The sequence below is a fragment of the Homarus americanus genome, unplaced genomic scaffold (genome assembly GCF_018991925.1).
Source record: "Homarus americanus isolate GMGI-L3 unplaced genomic scaffold, GMGI_Hamer_2.0 scaffold49667, whole genome shotgun sequence".
NCBI classification, from domain to species: Eukaryota; Metazoa; Arthropoda; class Malacostraca; order Decapoda; family Nephropidae; genus Homarus; species Homarus americanus.
In genome coordinates this window covers 2,460,437-2,478,641 of record NW_024738608.1, presented here as the reverse complement: position 1 = coordinate 2,478,641, position 18,205 = coordinate 2,460,437, and the positions used below count along the sequence as shown (strand labels likewise).

Sequence of the window (18,205 nt, the reverse complement as noted above, 5' to 3'; positions counted from 1 at the left end):
GGAATCCACTACAAGCCATCCTTATTTAAGCATCCTGACCTAACTAAAATATATTACATCATCGTTAGATTAGATTAGGTTTGGTAGGTTCATCTTTTGTCGTAACACCATAATCATAATGTGGAAGTTGCTGGAAGCGATCGCGTGTACAGTATGACAGGGACGCTGGAAAGATTCAGCTGTTGATAACAATTGTACGTAAGCAAAGAAAATGTGGCAAAGGGCGGACGTTGCAAAAACACGTCCATTGTCTATAGAAAAAAATACGGAAACATAAAAGGAAGATTTGAACTTGTAATTAATTTGCGGTGTTCTCGACATAAGAGAGAAGCGTACTGTATAAGTCAACAATAGGTGGTTTATGTACCACACTCATGGTAAGTATTGCTATTTTTGGTTGGTTTATGTCATCCACAAAAATGTATAGTGAAGCGGCTCTCTATATAGATATGAGTCTTTTTAAACCCTGGCCGTCAGGTCAAAGACTATATACGAAAGATAGGATAGCGCCTATCCCTACCATTAAAAAACATGTGCGGTCTAAACCCACGACAGCGCTATCTATTGGGCTGGTCCATCACTATACGGAGCATCATTTTAACGGTTGCTAACGTATCAATTTTTCATATGAAATATGCTTAAGATATGTTAATATAACAAAATTTATATTTTCTCCATATAATGCACATAAAATGTATAAATTAGTCGTTCACCTTGCTATGTTATAATAAGTTACTGGAAGAATTGTTACTCCCTACAGTATAATTTTTATTCATGCTTGGAACATATTTTTGCATATTTTTTGTGTGAATCATATAAATATCCTAGTCCATGTATTCATTTAAGTCAACTGAATGCCAACTCATTTTCTGTGCTTTAGAATATAAAATATTACATTTTTGGGGGATCATAATTAACAGCAGTGTTTTGGGGTGAAGGATATACATAAATAATTTTATGGTTTATTTTCCCCAAAAATATGGATCTTAAAATAAAGTCTATAGACATATACATGTGCAAACATATTTATTTGCAATATGTGATATTTGACACACTATACATATTATAATACAAAACTAGGTTAATATCTGGACAAGCATTATTACAAAGCCTAGAAGATGCCTTCCCTGCAGTGTAATTGCCTTCGGAAAAATGATGGCTGCATAACCTGGTGTTTATGCTTATATTTTCTGGACTCTTTCCTTTAAGTTTCTCAAGCCCCAGTACACTTATCCATTGCAAGCACCTGTAGGGAGTTTTCACATTGTTTGTAAATATAATGATAAATAAACCTGTCATGTCATATATATATATGTGATTCAAAACTGTGCTCCTACCTTTGGGAATGAATGGTATACAAATTGGGAATGGCCTTCCTTGGTTCTGCGGCATAACACGCAGGAGTGTCCTCTTGCTGCCATTTTGACAGTAAATGAATTTCGCGGTCATGACTTAAACAAATTATAGGCTTTGCAGACTAACGCTATCTATTGTTTTGGCTCGGCACTTTTTAGGACCCAATTATTACAACATTTTGGTGCGCTTTCCTATCTTTAGTATATAGTCTTTGGCTGGGTGTTGTTGGAGGATGTGAAGGTGTCCTTAATAGTCACGGCTTATACCCGCATTCTCTAACTCCCAAACCCAGTGTCGTTAATAGGACGAAATTCTTAAGTATTAGAGCCTGCTTTGACTAAGAATGTAAAACAATTATTCTTTATTATTCATATATTTGTTCTATTAAATAAAATTCACCTTATATATGGAAGTGATATATTTTGGAATTATTTAATTTTAATATTTTATAATGTATGGATAATAGTAATAGGAATATTATAAAATACTAAACAAAATAAACATTTTTTAAATTAAATATATGGCTTCACTATTAACTCAAGAGGTTTAGGTTCAAAAAAGTGTTTTTTAGAGGAGAATTAACAAAACGTTAGCGGTGTAGTGGATGAGACTCAGGTGATGGTCGAGCGGCAGCGATGGTGAGTGATGTGAGGCACTGTCTGGTGATGTGGTGGTTGTAGGCTACCCTGGGAATTACTGGTGTACGTCAAGGGGTAAGGCAAGCACCAGTGAGGTCATGGTTGGCCTCACCTTCCGTTATTTAGAGAAATTTGTGAAGGGAGCTGTGTGTGGTATGATGGCACCTGAGACTTGCCAGGGGTCAATCTTACCCTCTGATTTTGTTTTATTGGGTCAAACTCATAAATGAAATACACTTATAAACATGAAAAATTGGAGGAGACGGTTATCATCAGATGGAACTTATGGAATTGCACCAAATTTTTGGAGATGTCATTTGCCAGAGTGTTGTGACGGCACCGAGTGTGAGTTCATTCAAGACCAGACTTGATCAGCACTGGAGCAGGTTCAGGTACACTCAGGAGCCAGTACTTGCCAACAGTGTGTAATAGAGACGTGACCGAACTAACGAGCCGATCAGTGGTGAAGAGGAATAAAATTTAGACTGCACAGAACCTGGGAGGGGGTAATATTTAGAAGTTGTGGATAATATTGACAACTAACCTGCCAATAAGTCATTTGTTTTGGTTTTTATTTTCTAACTATTTTCATCAGTGTGAACTGATATGATTATCATTTCTTGTGCAAATGCTTCATTTGGTAGATATTTAGGCGCCTTAGGTGTGCACTACTTTGTCTTTTCGGCTGTTTTATGTTAAGGGGTTGGGTTAGATTAGGTTATGTTGGGTTTATAGAAAAATAAAAACTGCATAAACTAGACAGTGTCCTCTATAAAATTATTTTAGTTGAAGGTTAGGTTGGGTTAAAAAAAAAAAAAAAACATTTGCACAGACTACAACAGTGTCCTCTATAAAACACAGTGAAATTGCAGCGTTTTTATAATAATTTACGGTGCTAAATTGACGGTGGGTCAGTCGTCAATAATTACCATGTCTCTGTCGGAAATTTAAAATTTTTGAGTATTTTAACCAATAAAATTAGGCAGCGATTATTTTGTTGTGACCGGCTAAATTCTTATTAACGCTCTTTTACCTTGAATGCGCTCTGATTGGCTAATCGTCCATTACCGGCAAACAACACGAGAACGATATGTGACCGTGACTGGCGGCATTTGGCATTTATTTTGCTGTGAGTCGATCGTTGTGTAGCTATAAATATACCTTACCAGAAGTTGTTGTTTGATATTGTTCATTTTTTCCACAGATGTTCTTATCGTTTAAAAAGAGGCAACATTTACTAGAACCTGACCTAACCAACCAAAGAAATCTACCTAACCTTACCTAGCTGGGGGGTGTACTACCCGTCATATTAAACGGAAAGTACTTAGCCAATCAGTTAACACTCACGGTAAAATAGCATTAGTTGTTACTTTGCTAGTCATGGCAAAATATCCTCTATGTATCACCCACAATATTAGTTGTTCAAAGTGGGCAGAGCTTTGAAGTAGAGGGAAAATGTGGGGTAAAATACTTAAAAAAACGCCAAACAAACCTTTGAAAACCTGCCCTAATGTTTCCTAACTTGTAAAAATTTTAAAAATCACTTTCAAGTTTATGGATCCCTCATATGAGCACCGAAAACACCACCACATACAGTACTAAAAATCGAGACCATCACCACCTTTCTAACACCGAAATCTTGAATAAGGTAAACTTTTTATAGTTTGGGGATTTTTTAAGGTTAGGAAATGTTAGATGAGGTGTTCAAATATTTTTTTCCCCACATTTTACCTCTACTTCAAAGTCCTGCCCATGTTGAACAAGTGATATTGTTGGTAATTTTATCAGTTAAATTACTCAAAAAATATACATCCGACAAAAATGCTATAGATAAATTATTTTAATTCTTTCCTCTTTCTCCCTATATAAGACTCAATGTATAAGTAGGTGTTGGTAACTTCTAAATATTTACCGGGGATGGGTCTGGGGGCCAATCCCCCCCAGTTAGGATAGATATAGTTCTGTGGCTAGGTTAGGTTAGATATCTAAATACAGTACAGTGATAACCAAAACTAAATTTTACCCAGAACCTGACCTATCCTACCTAACTTGGTCTGGGAGGCTATGGGTATTATCATTTCGATCATGCAGGGTATTATAGGATTTAAGTTACGGTCGTCCGAGAGAGGTTTTGGTTAGGTTAGGTTGACATTATGTTTTTCGGTGGTTTTTGATGTGTTTTGAACAATTCTGAACTACTTCCAAATAGGTGCATGATCACAACAATAATTTTACCAGGCTATGCCCCCCAGACTCACATTGCAGTAAAAGAAACCATCCTTAATATTAAAGTGAGTTGAGTGCAGGGTAATCTTGGAGCAGAAGGCTAACACCAGAAAGTGTTGCTTGATTTCGTGAATTTTTTTACATATGTTCTTTGGATAATAGTAATTAATAGAAGCGATACAACAATGCACAGAACCTAATAGAACCTGATCTAACCAACCAACCAAAGTAACCTACCTACAGTAACTTCCTAGGTAGGGAGCGGACCCTGGACCCCCGCCATATAAAAAAAGTACTGTACTTAATTTGAAATCTAGAACCAATGAAAGGAACTTTCTTGAAGAAACAATTTATTTTCGTGTAGAAGGCTTGTAGAGACATCATTTTGATGTCATATGACCACCTTTTCATCGTGTTTTACTCCGTAATTTCCCTCATCCTTCATAACCTGCTCACCGCAGGTGATTTATGATCATAGATAGAGAACAAAAATATTAGAATAAAAAGTTGTCGTATCTGTGGAAAAATTAATGAAATCAAACAACAACTTCTGGTGTAGCCATCTGTTCCAGTATTACCGAGTGCAGCAGTGGCATCCGACTGTATATTTCCTACTACCAGAATCCTGGAGGATAGCGAATGTGATCCCGATTTTCAAGAAAGGATATAGATCACTTTCCTCTAACTACCGTCCAATCAGTTTAACATCAATTGTAGGTAAATTGCTGGAAGCATTAATTTCAAGCTTTATTCGAAATCACCTGGAGAACCACAAATTGATCAGTGATTCTCAACATTGCTTCACTAATTATTAACATTCTTTTCAACTGTTTTTGAATCAGTGGATGATGGGCACGATTATATGGTATCCCTCGACTTTAGGAAAGTCTTCAAGAGAGTCCCCCACGAAAGACTATTAGGAAAAGTGGAGGCTTATGGAATTGAAAGAGATATTCTAAAATGGATTAGGGCGTGGTTACAGGACAAGAAACAGCGAGTAAGCATTAACAGCACTAAATCCGATTGGGGTAACATCATTAGTGGAGTACCCAAGGCTCAGTACTTGGACCATTACTATTTATTATATACATAAATGACGGAGATATAGGCGTAGACAGCAACATAAATAAATTTGCTAATGACACTAAAATAGGGAGTGAAATTAAATCTGACAAGGACTCCACAAAACTATAGAAAGATCTAAACATTTTACTCATGCTCTGAAAAAAGGCAGATGAAATTTAATGTGGACCAATGTAAAGTACTTAGTCTAGGAGATACTTTTATTTACTTTTATCCTCTTCGTCACTGATCGGCTTGTTAGCCGCTTGGGCGATCGGTCACGTCTCTTTTCATTATATTCTTCACCAAAAGATCGGCTCGCTAGCCGCCCGGGCGATCGGTCACGTCTCTGTCACGCACTGTTGGCAAATACTGGGCATGCACCGGCTCCTGAATGTACCTGAACCCGCTCCAGTGTTGGTCAAGTCTTCTCTTGAAAGAGCTCACACTCGGTGCCGTCACAACACTCTGGTAGATTGTTCCAAGAGTTTACAACCCTCACTCCGAAAAAGTTTGCCCTCACGGTTTTCTGGACTTGCGGCTTCTTCAATCTTGAGCTGTGACCCCTTGTGGGGCGAGCGTCCGCCAGCTCCAAGTAAGGACACTCAACTGAGTAGTGCCCCCTGAGATGCTTATACACCTCAACTAGGTCCCCCCTTGCCCGTCTGTAGTATAAGCTAGGCAAGTTCAGGCGCTCCAATCTCTCAGGGTAGCTGAGGTGCCGAAGTGCAGGCACCAGTTTGGTGGCCCTCCTTTGAACATTTTCAACCAACTGACAGTCCCTAGCATATCTCGGGGACCAGATGGGGTGACAGTACTCCAGATGGGGAAGCACTTCACTCCTGAAGATCGTCACGAGGGACGGACCGTCTAGATATCTGAACGACCTTCTTATAAGACCCAATAATTTATTTGCCTGATTTACCTTCTTCTCACAATGGCCCGAGAACTTCAGCTCATTGTCAACATACACACCTAGGTCCTTCTCACACACAGTCTCAACTAGAACATTTTCTTCATCCCGTTGGGACATATGATACGCCTCCTTACCGTTGGTACGCCCCAGGTGCATCCTCTTACACTTCGTGACATTGAATCTCAGCAGCCATTCCTTCGACCATTCCTGGAGCCCACAGAGGTCCTTCTGCAGCTCTTCACAGTCCGCTTGGTTCTTAATTTCCCGAAATAACTTGCCATCATCGGCAAACATTTGTATGGAGGAGTGTACAACGTCAGGCATGTCATTTATGAAACAAACAAACAACAGCGGGCCCAATACACTACCCTGCGGTACCCCACTTGTTACAGGTACAGATGACGATTTCGTGCCATTAATCACCACACATTGCTTGCGGTCATGTAGAAAGTCTTCTATCCACGCTAGGACATTTCCCCGAATTCCGTACCCTTCCAGTTTGATTTTCAGCCTTTCGTGGGGTACACTGTCGAAAGCCTTGGCAAAATCTAGGTAAATATTGTCGATATTACCACCCCGTTCTAGAATATGGGTCCAAATATCCAATACCTTGAGCAATTGTGTCAAGCAAGAGCGCCCCGGCATAAAACCGTGTTGGCAATCTTTTACAAGGTTGTTTCGTAGTAGATGTTCCAGATGAACAACGTTGTTATAGAGAAATCCGACTGTGAGAAAGATTTAGGAGTACTGATAAGTAGGAATCTTAAACCTAGTCAACAATGTGTATTTGCTCAAAACATGGCTAACAAAGTACGTAGGTACTTGAGTTCATACAAAGGAGTGTTAGTTACAAGACTAGCGAGGTTATCCTAAAACTATATCTTGCGCTTGTGAGACCTCACTTGGATTATGCAGTTTAGTTTTGGTCACCTTACTACAGAATCGATATACAATCCCTAGAAAAAATTCAGAAAAGAATGACAAGACTAATTCCGGGCATTGGAACCTTGAGTACAGAGACAGGTTAAAGCATCTTAATTTATACTCCCTTGAGATAGAGGTCAGGGCTAAACAAGGTGATATAACAATGGTACTCAAATTATCCAACCAGGCATGAACTTGTAGCAATAGTATTAAATTAGACAAATTTAGATTTAGGCGCAAGGTAGGTAAACATTGATTTGGAAATAGAGTAGTGGATGAATGGAACAAGTTACCAAACATCATCATTAACTCAAATACGGGATAGCTTCAAACATAGGTTGGATGGAAATACAATATGAGCGATAGGGGTTGGGTGTAAACGGGACTGCCCAGTATGGGCCAATAGGCCCGCCGAAGTTTCCTCCATTCTTATGTTCTTTATTGTTAGTTCCCTACTGCATTTTGGACACTTGCATGTCCTTCCAACAAGTGCTGAAAGAAAATTATGAAAGGTGCAGGTCCTCCATTTTTTCCTTATTCCAGAGGTCAGAAAGAAGTTTTCTTCTAGAAAATTTTCTTAAAGTTGCTGGTTACCATGAGTCAGCATTCCAGACTATTACCCTTAGTATTTAATAAATCTTGTGCACCTAAGCCACCTATTTTCAACTAATATACAGAACATTTCTTTGTATTTTCAGAAGTTAGCCCAAAAATGCTGATTAGATTTCTCAGAAAAAATTCTTCAATAAGAACTTGATATAAATCTTCCTTTCAACAGTTGCCTCTATCACTTTTGAAGACGGCCCAGAACCACCCCATGTTGGTGGAGCTGAAGAATGGAGAAACATACAATGGTAATTTAGTTTCATGTGACAACTGGATGAACATCAACCTGAAGGATGTCATCTGCACTTCTCGGGTGAGTGAGACACTTTTTTTTTTCATGAAGTTTTTGATGGGCATTCATACACATGCCATGTGACTTTACAGTTATATGAATGTAGTGCTAAGAAATCACAAAATAAATGGGTGGCTGTTTAAAAAAAAATTTGCTTCCTTCAGGGATTTTGTTAAGAGGAGCTGAGCAGATAAACTTACACAGCCAGTAGCATTAATAGATGTACAGTAATCTCAATGAATGTTATATTATATACAGTAGTACAGTAATAACATGGATCACATGAAGAGTAACACCCCGGCTTTTTGCACCAAATGATTAAATACCCTTATACTGGTACAATATGGGGGATTAGGTTAGATACTTAGCATTAGAGTGGTTAGTTTTGGGCTTAAACTAACCAAACTTAAATAGCAACCATCATCAATGGATGTTAAGTGCATGGATGACAGCCATCATATGTGGAAGTTTCATGTTCCTTGCATTCCATTTTGCACATACAACTATTGGGAGAGTGGGGCAAGGAAACCTTAGCTTCCAGTTAAGGGTCAAGGATAACTAAGCTGGGGGATAATATTCATGTGATCCAATAACATTTGTGTAAAGCTTTATAAAGTACTGTGTATGTGAGAGATGCCTTCCTCTGCATCCCACATTCCGAAGGAAACTTAAAGTATTTCTTACGCATATTTTTATTGTACTGTACTACAGTGTTTATGCTTTTCAGTTAATGTTGAAGATGTGGAAAGGGAGCCCTATTATTTTTATAAAAGATAAGACTCAGGAAAATGTGATGAAGGCATAATAGAGTGATGTATACACAAGAAGTAGTGATGTCCCTGTTAGCTGGTTTAATTGGTGCAGAGCTCTTCCGGGGATGAGAGATTTCCAGGTCACGAGACAACTCTCTCAAACCCGGATAAATCCCACATCTCCAGAATTTTTCCACATACCATATTTGGAGAAGTTTCCGAGAGTCTAAACTACGCATCCTGTACTGGCAGACACCAGCCTACATTTCCGGAATTTTTCTGTGTGCCGGGGAAAGATTTCCGAGAGTCTGAACTATGCATCTCAACTCGCATGGATAAACATTCTCCATTTATATTTAAACCGTGGGCACGAGCAAAAATATTTACAGCTGGCAAAAAAGTGTATAAACTTTTATTCACAATATCTGTTGTAATTGTGTTTAACAGATAAATTTGATACTATAATGATCCTGGTTGATTTCTCTATTAGACAAATCCAATAAAAGATCCTTTAACAATATGTTTCAACATGAAATAATGATGGGGATTCAATTCTTTAATTAAAAAACTTAAGAAATGTTGATACCAGAGAATAAAATAATTTCTAAATAAGAAAGAAACACTTATTTTTAACCAAATTAATCCTAAATAATTTATCTAAAAGTTTGTTTAAATAAATATATTTAAAAAAACTAAATATCTATAATATGATACAGGTGTATGAGGTGTGAATGGAGCTGTCACAGTGAAGATGAGGGAATATTCCACATGGCACTGGGAAAAAATTTACAGTCCAAATAATGCATCTCTCACAGATCCGTGTTTATACTGTATAGGGTACAGTCAGTTCTGCTATAACGCGATAGTTGTGTTCTTGTAAAACATCGTGTTATAGAAATTCGCGTAATAGGAATAACAGGGCTTATGGAGAAAATAGGGTTAGGTGCAGATTACTACTCGAAATCGAAAAAAATTTAGTAGTTAGCCTAACACAAAGGTTAGCACAGTCTAAATAAATGTTTCATTCATATCTAATAATGAAATCATACAGTAAATGTAACACTTTACCTTGAAAAAATATGAATATAACTTGATGGGAGAGAAGGGTGATTTTGAGGTTGATAACATCAAGCTTCTCTTCAAGGGTTATAGCCTTTCTTTTACGATCATCACCGGGAATGCAATCACCAGAACGCTTCTTGGAGATATTCTTCTTTACCATATTCACAGTTAATACCACAAAATTGGAGAAATAGTAAGCAAAAATCGCGTTATACAAATATCGTTCCTCTATTCATAAATCGCGTTCGAGCCAATTCGCGTTGTCAAAACACGCGTTATAGCAGAACTCACTGTATATGCAAACATCACTGTATGTGTACAATAATTATGTAAATACTATAAACAAAATAATTTTTATACTACTACTATATACTGTATATACTGTACTCATCAGGAGATGCTGTTGTCTTGAGCCTAGAGTAGACAGACACTACCCAGTGTCCACTCTGCTGAATGTCATAGTGTACATAACTGTAATCACATTAACTTTATTTTTTAACACTTATGATGGAGGTTGGGTAAGGGATTAGTGGGTGCAGTAAAAGCCAAGTTCCAAAATATGAGGCTTTATTCAACAAAAACCATGATCACCTACAACAAAGAAAAATATAGAGAGGGGCCCCCCAAATTCGCGGATTTTTATTTCGGGGTCCTCTATTATTCGCGGATGATACTCTGGATGTACACAAGAATCAGGAATGTCTGTGGGTGGTTTTAAAGTTGTTGGCATTTTCGCGGATGGGACAGGGAGCCATTCGTTCTAGAGACAGCAATTTCCTTTACCTGTATTGCAGGTAATGATAATATTTTGTATTAATTGTTATAGGAGTGTGAAATTGCAAGCTAAAAGAGTCCTTATATTTGGGCTACATTTAAGGCCTTTGCCACGTCTGTTGAGGGCTATCTACTGCGGTTTGGTAACTCAATGTTTTAGCAACCCTGGCTAGGCTATCCACATACCTAGCATGTGGGGACAAGTTGGAGCATGATTTTGTCAAAACATTTTCTGGAAAATGCTTCTGATGTTCATCCTCGGAAACTCGTTTACAGACCTGGAATAGAGAGAATTTTTCTGGCACACTTTAAATTCTGCCTATTGGAGAGCTCTGGGGATTAAAGATTCCAGCAAATGGGGAGATTATTATACAGTTCTAACACTCCCATCACCAGTGGTGTAGCCTCCCAGCATTGCAAAATGCTACTGGGGTGTGTTGTCAGTTTATAGGTCTCAAATTGATATATTATAAACATGGTGTACTATAATGGAGTACAGTACAGTAGTTAGGGTTTTTATTGCTACTCGTATAACTAGTTGTCTGGTGGACAGAAATTTAGAGCTTGGAGTATATCCATTTATCCTCCAAAGTTATGAACGTTATTTTCTACACCCTCCATGTTCACAACATCTCCAGGACTAACTGTCATACAAAAGTGCAGTAGAGCTTTAATCTTATTTTATTGAATCCACAACTAGGTAATACTGTAGTATGCATTAACTTTTATATTCATTACCAGTCATACAAAGATAGAAGTCACTTTGAATTACTTAAACATTATTGATATCTTGAGAATTCCTTTCCAAGTGGGAAGCAACAACACTTGTAAAAACTCATTTATGCTACCTGAGACTCATCTCTCGTCATATCTGTTGTGTGTTAGTACAGTACATTACAGTACTGTAGTTGGAAGTTATGTACAGTAATATTTCTGTTAGCTGGATCGCTCAAACCCAGAACTCTTTGATAACCGAATTAAAATTTTCTTGAAAAATCATTCTCAATACCGTAATTTTTAAGAAAATTCCGACTTTGGGACAAATTTTCCGGGGGGTTCATTTTCCTGAAAATTCCATGAAATTTTTCCCAATACCCGGAAAATTCTGGGGATGGGGGAGTTTTTTCCGGGTTTGAGAGATGAAAATCAGGTGCATTTTCCAGAAATTCCGAAAAAAAATTTCTGGTACCCGGAAAATTCCGGGGATGGGGTATATTTTTCTGGGTTCGAGAGATGATGTAATGGGCAATATCTGAAACTTCCGTGAAAATTTTTCCGTTACCCGGAAAATTCCGGGGATGATTGATTTTTCCGGAAATCTCTCATTCCCAGAAGTGCTCTGCGCCATTTGTTCTGGCTAATGGAGATATCACTGTATATTGGGTTGTGTTCAGCTTTGGAAATTCAAATGAATTTAATCTACTGTGGTGTTTTATTACCAACAAAATTATTTTATGGGATAAATTTGTTTTAATTAATATGATGTGGGGAGTTCTTCATCAACATACGTATAGTTTGAAATAGAATAAGGTGATTTCACTGTGATACAACAATATACAGTATGTATTTGTAAATAAGAGAAAGTTACATCAGTAGAGGAGAGTACAATGATAAAGGCAGAGGTATGGCATATCTGAGAATGATAGTTTAATATTGGAGGTACAGTTGGCCACTTAACGAGACTCATATAACTACTGTACAACCAATGTTAAGAGCCATTGTCAGAGAGAACAAGTCACTCCCAGCAATTTTGTTATCATGTGTGATCAAATAATGTACAGAAGTTGGTGTATGATAAAACCTCAGGTAGATCATATCAATGTTTTTTACAGCATTATGAATGATATCTGACTTATCTCATCATTCCAGGATGGTGACAAGTTCTGGAGGATGCCAGAATGCTATATCCGAGGTTCCACCATCAAATACCTACGATTGCCTGATGAGGTGATTGATCTTGTAAAGGAAGAAGTGGTGGCTCGTGGACGAGGTCGTGGTGAAAATAGGGGCCGTGGTGGACCCGGGCGTGGTCGTGGCGGTCCTGGAAGAGGTGAGTGAAGAAGATTTGCTTTAAACATTTTACCTGTACAGGGGGTCCCCGACTTACCAACACCTGCCGACACAAACAGGGTTAAACTTGAAATTTTCAGTATTTTATTTACCTGATGACTTATTTTTACTTTTATTTTCTGTATTTTGTCATTCTATTTCTTCTTTTCTCTTACAATAAGTGATTTTAGGTGTATATATGGACTTAGGCTATGATGTAGTGGGATTTAAAACATTGTTCTGTAAGTACGGTTTGCACATAGCACGTGTTCCGACGAAAGACAAATTTTCTACTTGAAGTGGGTTGACTCGGTTTAATTAGACTTTGCTCTACCCCATCCTTCTACTATATCTTATCCACTCCCTCCAACTATCCACCTCTGAATTAAACATTTTTGTGGGACCAATCCTTACTCTCCATTTTCTCACTACATATATCCATACTACGTCAATACATCTCAGAGATTAAAATATGTACTGTTAACACATTGCTTATTCCTGTGAGCTCCTGTAGTAATCTCCCCATTAGGATGAAGATCAGGCACATTTTCCAGAAAAATATTCAGAGAAGGTTCCAAGAAAATGTCTCCAAACCTCTCTGTTCTGGATCTGGTAATAAGTTTCCGGGAGTTCCCAGAGATTGCATAATGTTCCAACGCGTTCCCACATACCAGGCTCATGGGTGGCCGAGCTGCTTGGATTGTGTAGTTCATATTCTGCTGTTATTGTATATAAGGTTATTCCCTCGTTAGCTGATGTTTTGGTGTACAATTTGTGTTGTGCAGTGATGTACTGTACATTACTGTTCCAGGACACAATCAGCCAAGAATACAGTGTTAAAGCAGTGTTCAGCTGTAAAAAATAATTGCAGCTATGTTTACAAGTATCCCTCGTTTAGTGATCAGTATGTGTTCCTGAAAACCGATCGCTATGTGAAATGATCATTAAACGAAGGGAAAAACGAAATAAAATCCTAAATGAGGAATAATGTCTGTGGAGATGGCATGTAATTGTGTAGCCAACTCGCCACCCAGTAGCACTCAGAGTGGGTGAGGCTGAGCTGTGAGCTATGTTATTGTTCAACTCTTAATTTCTGGAAGATATATGAAATTTTCATCATTTTCTTTTCCTCTCTTACATGCACACACAATTGTTCATAACAATATGCAAAAAATAATAATAATAATCATAAAGTTAAAAACAAAGATAATAAACATTTCTTATGTGCACAGCAATTAGTCTACTGAACAGGGGAAGGGGGGGGGTAGCGTGGGGGATCTCTCAGCTGTTCTGTCTCGAGTTCTGTGAAATGATTGCCAAATGGCAAAGTATTATTTTTTATTATTTTTTTTTTATTTATTCCTCACATTTACTGGTCCAGTATACATGTGACACAGTTCACCCGGGCAGTCACTAAGCTGACTCAAGAGAAGTGTGTGGCTGATGCCTGTGTGCCATGATGTCACATATGGGGGAAGGAGAGTGTAGCTGGCCACAGTTACAGCTCACTGTCTCAATAGAGAAATTCACTTCCCACAAATACACACCCATGCTCTTTAGTATTCAGGATCAGGTCAGTGGACCCCGAACCTGATCGTGGATACTGTTATCGAGAAGATTATCCCTAATCCCCACCCTGCCTCAACTCAGGAGACAGGTTGTAACACAATTCTTTTGTTCTGTCTTTCTCCCTTGGTTTGTTCTTGTAGTTGACTGAAGAGAGTCCTAGTATACCAGCTCCAAAATTTCATCCCTTATTTTTCCAGTGTGGGTTTTACTTCATATACGAGTGTAACCATTGTACTTTGGGAATATCATCTACATATTATCAGCTCACATCGCAATATAAGTGTTACAGTACATTTATTTAGTACTGTATTTACTTTATTATTATTGTACTGTACTTTAAAATACTGTACTGGCAACCTGTGGTGTAATGGTCAGCATTCTCGACTCGCAAGGGAGCGAACCCAGGTTCGATCCTCGAGCAGGGTGAAACTATGGGGAAGTTTCTTTACGCCATTTCCCTCTGTCTACCCATCAGTATTTGGGGACCTGGATGTTAATCAATTTGCAGATCGTCTTCCGGGGTAATGGTTATCCAGTGCAGTTGGCGAGTTGTCCAGTCTTCTCGGACTATTCCTTGACACTGGATCATGCAGTTTGTTAACTTAAGGTGTGGTTGTTGTGTTGGCGATAGCTTATACACCTTATACAAATTCACGCCTAGGTGGCCCTTGGGTCGGCCATCCTCGATTTTGAGGGGCTTCCAATATTATTACTATATACAGTATTCAGTACAGTATTTTCTTTATTTCTAAGTCACATTACAGTACTGTATTGTAATGATGAACACTTGGAGCACAGAATCACCATTTTTTTTTTTTTTTTTTACTTCCCTCCTGAATTTTTCCCATTGAGTCGAAGGTCGCTAAACCGAAAATTGATGATCGTTAAACTACAAAAGTGTTAAAAATTTAAAATCACTAAACTCAAATATCACCAAGTGAACAATCACTAAACGAGAGATACTTGTATTGTACTTTCAGTAAGTGAAATACAGTACACTGGAGCAACTTAGGTTTCGCTTTTATTCAAGACATCTTCAGGTCATGGGACCCACTAATCACCCACCCCGACACTGGGTGACCTGACATTGTATCAGAAGGTCAGTAATATGAGGCAACTAATCCCTAACTCCACCTCTACCTCAAATGAGAGAAGAATTATATATAATGGGTGACCTGACTTTGCATCTGGTTAAGTCAGCTGCTATAATACTTTACATGTTAGAACCGATTGCCAATGTTCCTTTTCTTTATTCAAGTCTTGTAACATGCGTGTATCTATGATATTCATTGAACACAACCTTTCACCTCCATCCAATTGGTTAAGTTGAACAAGTGTTCATTTGATGATTCATGATAATTTTAGTCTTTCACTAAAATGCTTCCCTCGAGCACAGCCTTTGTTTACTGGTTTGTGTTGCATTTGAACTATAACCAGGAGAGCGTGAGGCCTGGGGCAGCCACCCTGCTCGCCACCCCCTCGGAACGGCTCTGCTTGGCCACAAAGCTTGTATTTTTTAAGTGTTTGATTGATTTGTTTAATTGGACTCGTGCAGTCTTTAATTCTAAGTATGGCTAGTATATATTATTACCCTTTTTTCTTTCATCAGGTGGCTTTGGAGGTCGAGGTCGTGGTGGGCCTCCAGGTGGTGGTGGTGGTGGTGGTCGAGGGGGGGGTCCTGGACGTGGCGGCATGAAGAAAAAGGAAGGATTTAAATAGCCTATTATATCTAACTAAGTTATATATTTTTTCTTTTTGGGTCAAGTGCTAAATGATTACTAGGTAACTTTTTTTTATTTACTGTATATACTGTACTGGATAGTTGCTAGAGAAGTTATATACTGTTCTGTATATTTTCAAGTTAATTAACCTTTAATTTTGATATTTGTTAAAGACTGGTATGAAATAATGTCACCTACAGCTAGTTTTTCAGTCGAGCTGTGTTTTATACGGTCATGCTTAGAAATTATTCATCCCAAAATATCCAATATATTTTTTCTCTCTTTCCCCCCTTCCTCCTGTTGGTGAATAATCCAGTTGATGATGCCCAGCTTTTTGTCAGATTATACACTGTTCTCTCCTAGTCACAATGAAAGGTTTGCATAATTCTTATAAATTTGTGTAATGTATTCCAATGTTCTTACCACTGTGTTTCACCAAGAAATTTTAATTTACAGTGGCACCATATTAGACTGAATTAGTTATCCCAGGAAACTATATTATTAGTATTGCTCCAGTAATGGGAATATTGTATTAATGCCTCCTGCCAAAACATAAAAAATAAGTATATTTTTTAAACTCTTTACTTCCCATGAAATGTTGGGTAAGAACTTCCCACCTAAAGGGAATCATGCAAGTCAGAAACACTGTTGTGGTGTTGACATCTGCCAACAGTAGCTGTTAAGGTAGATAATTTGTGGTACTTCAGTGTATTGTGTGGCAGCAAAGAACCTTCATTAAGAAGATAGTTGTCCAGATACATAACATTGTGTAGATTAAAGGAAGGTTAAAACAAGTCCTGTTGGGAGGTTTTATATACATATATTGTACTTTATTTTACAGACAATTGTTTGTTTTTGTTTAACACTTAGCCTACTACACTGTCAATAAGAGAACATATTATTTATGTGATATGCATTTAAATAAGGTACATACGAAGTGGAAAGCATATTATTATTTATTAATATTTAATTTCCTTAATAATCTGATCAAGTTTCAATGCTGGAAAGTATTTATTAAACCTTGTTGATTGACAAACATTCATAGCAAAACCCTTTCTCAGTTTTATAAATAAAGATATAAATGCTGCCCATGTTTTATTTTGTAAAACCTATTACAAATATTAATGTAGCTTAAGAGAACTGAGTTAGCAATGTTTCAGTGGGTGTAAGTATTGGTGTTAATAAGGATTGCAAGAAGTTTGAGAACTGAAAATACCTTTTGAATTGCTAGGCTTTGGGTCACGTTTTATGACGTGTGATGCCAAGGTGGTATTTATATTTCAATCACTCGCACATGAGAAACTGCCAGTAGCTTCTCTGCTTTTGTGATGTTGGCAATTTGCCCTTGGACTTGATTCCCTTCATCATGTGTTTCTACCACCCCCCAATCCACAAGCACGAGTCTAGTATTGTGATCAATTACTGGAGCAGTAATAATGATTCTTATGGTGTAAATAGTAATAACATAGTAAAACAACTGTCCTATACCTAATGCTCCTTTCAAATTAGTTTTGGTCACCTCGTTACTATACTGTCACAACCACCACTTAACGAGCATTCTCGACTTCCTAGTCTGGGTGTTTTCAACCTGTGATAAGGACTTTTATTTATTTCCTGTTTATATCATGTATGGCCAGTTTGCAAGACTAGAATTGCTTTTTATTTGTTTTTTAAATGTTTCCGAATATACCCGCATGGGAGGGTAGGTGCTGACCATAGCTCAAAGGCCAGGGGCTGATCTTAAGGCTTATAATTACAATAATCCCACAGATAACTGGAACAATTGCTGAAGAACATTCCATTTTAAAGACATTAATGCGTATCACGATGAATCCTAATCCTCCAAAATAATAAGATTTATAGAATTTTTCTGGGCTTTGGTGAATGTTTGTGAGTTTAAACTACGCATCTGGCACTGACCAGTATTGCCAGGGATAAGCAGCTAGGCAGCATCTACTAGCTTGAATACTAGCCATGAGGCTTAAGTGCAGTCAGACAGCCACAGGTCTGTAATAATTTTACAGACACTACTGTACAGTGCAGTGTATCATAAATAAACAAAATATACTGCTGTACATAGGTATCCCTCATTTTGCATTAATTCACTTTACGTTAACTTGGTCTTGCACCCTTTCTCACCTGACGATAGGTCAAAGTTTGGTTTAGTGATAGCTCGACTCACTAGAAAGGGGAAAACTGGGGATGATGTGGCCTATGAGATGGCGTGTTGATAGTGTTACTCGTACATGTAATGAAAC

The 18,205-nt window shown here is 37.9% G+C and overlaps 1 protein-coding gene across 3 annotated transcripts; it reads left to right on the top strand.

Annotated features, from left to right (window-relative positions):
• Window positions 1–1,892: 1,892 nt before the first annotated feature.
• LOC121874110 (U6 snRNA-associated Sm-like protein LSm4) lies at window positions 1,893–17,033 on the top strand. 3 transcript variants are annotated; one of them, XM_042378059.1, is made up of 4 exons: window positions 1,893–1,994; window positions 7,901–8,041; window positions 12,478–12,658; window positions 15,836–17,033. In XM_042378059.1, exons 1-4 carry the CDS (start codon window positions 1,992–1,994, stop codon window positions 15,943–15,945), a joined length of 435 nt encoding a protein of 144 aa, XP_042233993.1. In that variant the 5' UTR covers window positions 1,893–1,991; the 3' UTR covers window positions 15,946–17,033. The 3 variants fall into 3 exon arrangements, with proteins under 3 accessions (XP_042233993.1, XP_042233994.1, XP_042233995.1); XM_042378060.1 differs by having other exon boundaries at window positions 1,952–2,069; XM_042378061.1 differs by lacking the exon at window positions 1,893–1,994 and adding an exon at window positions 2,051–2,074.
• The last annotated feature ends 1,172 nt before the right edge of the window (window positions 17,034–18,205 follow it).

What these genes read in the sequence shown, in the direction of transcription:
- LOC121874110 (XM_042378059.1), top strand. An exon ending in ATGTCATCTGCACTTCTCGG is followed by an intron (nt 8,042 to 12,477) that starts GTGAGTGAGACA and finishes TCATCATTCCAG; the next exon opens with GATGGTGACAAGTTCTGGAG. An exon ending in TCGTGGCGGTCCTGGAAGAG is followed by an intron (nt 12,659 to 15,835) that starts GTGAGTGAAGAA and finishes TTCTTTCATCAG; the next exon opens with GTGGCTTTGGAGGTCGAGGT.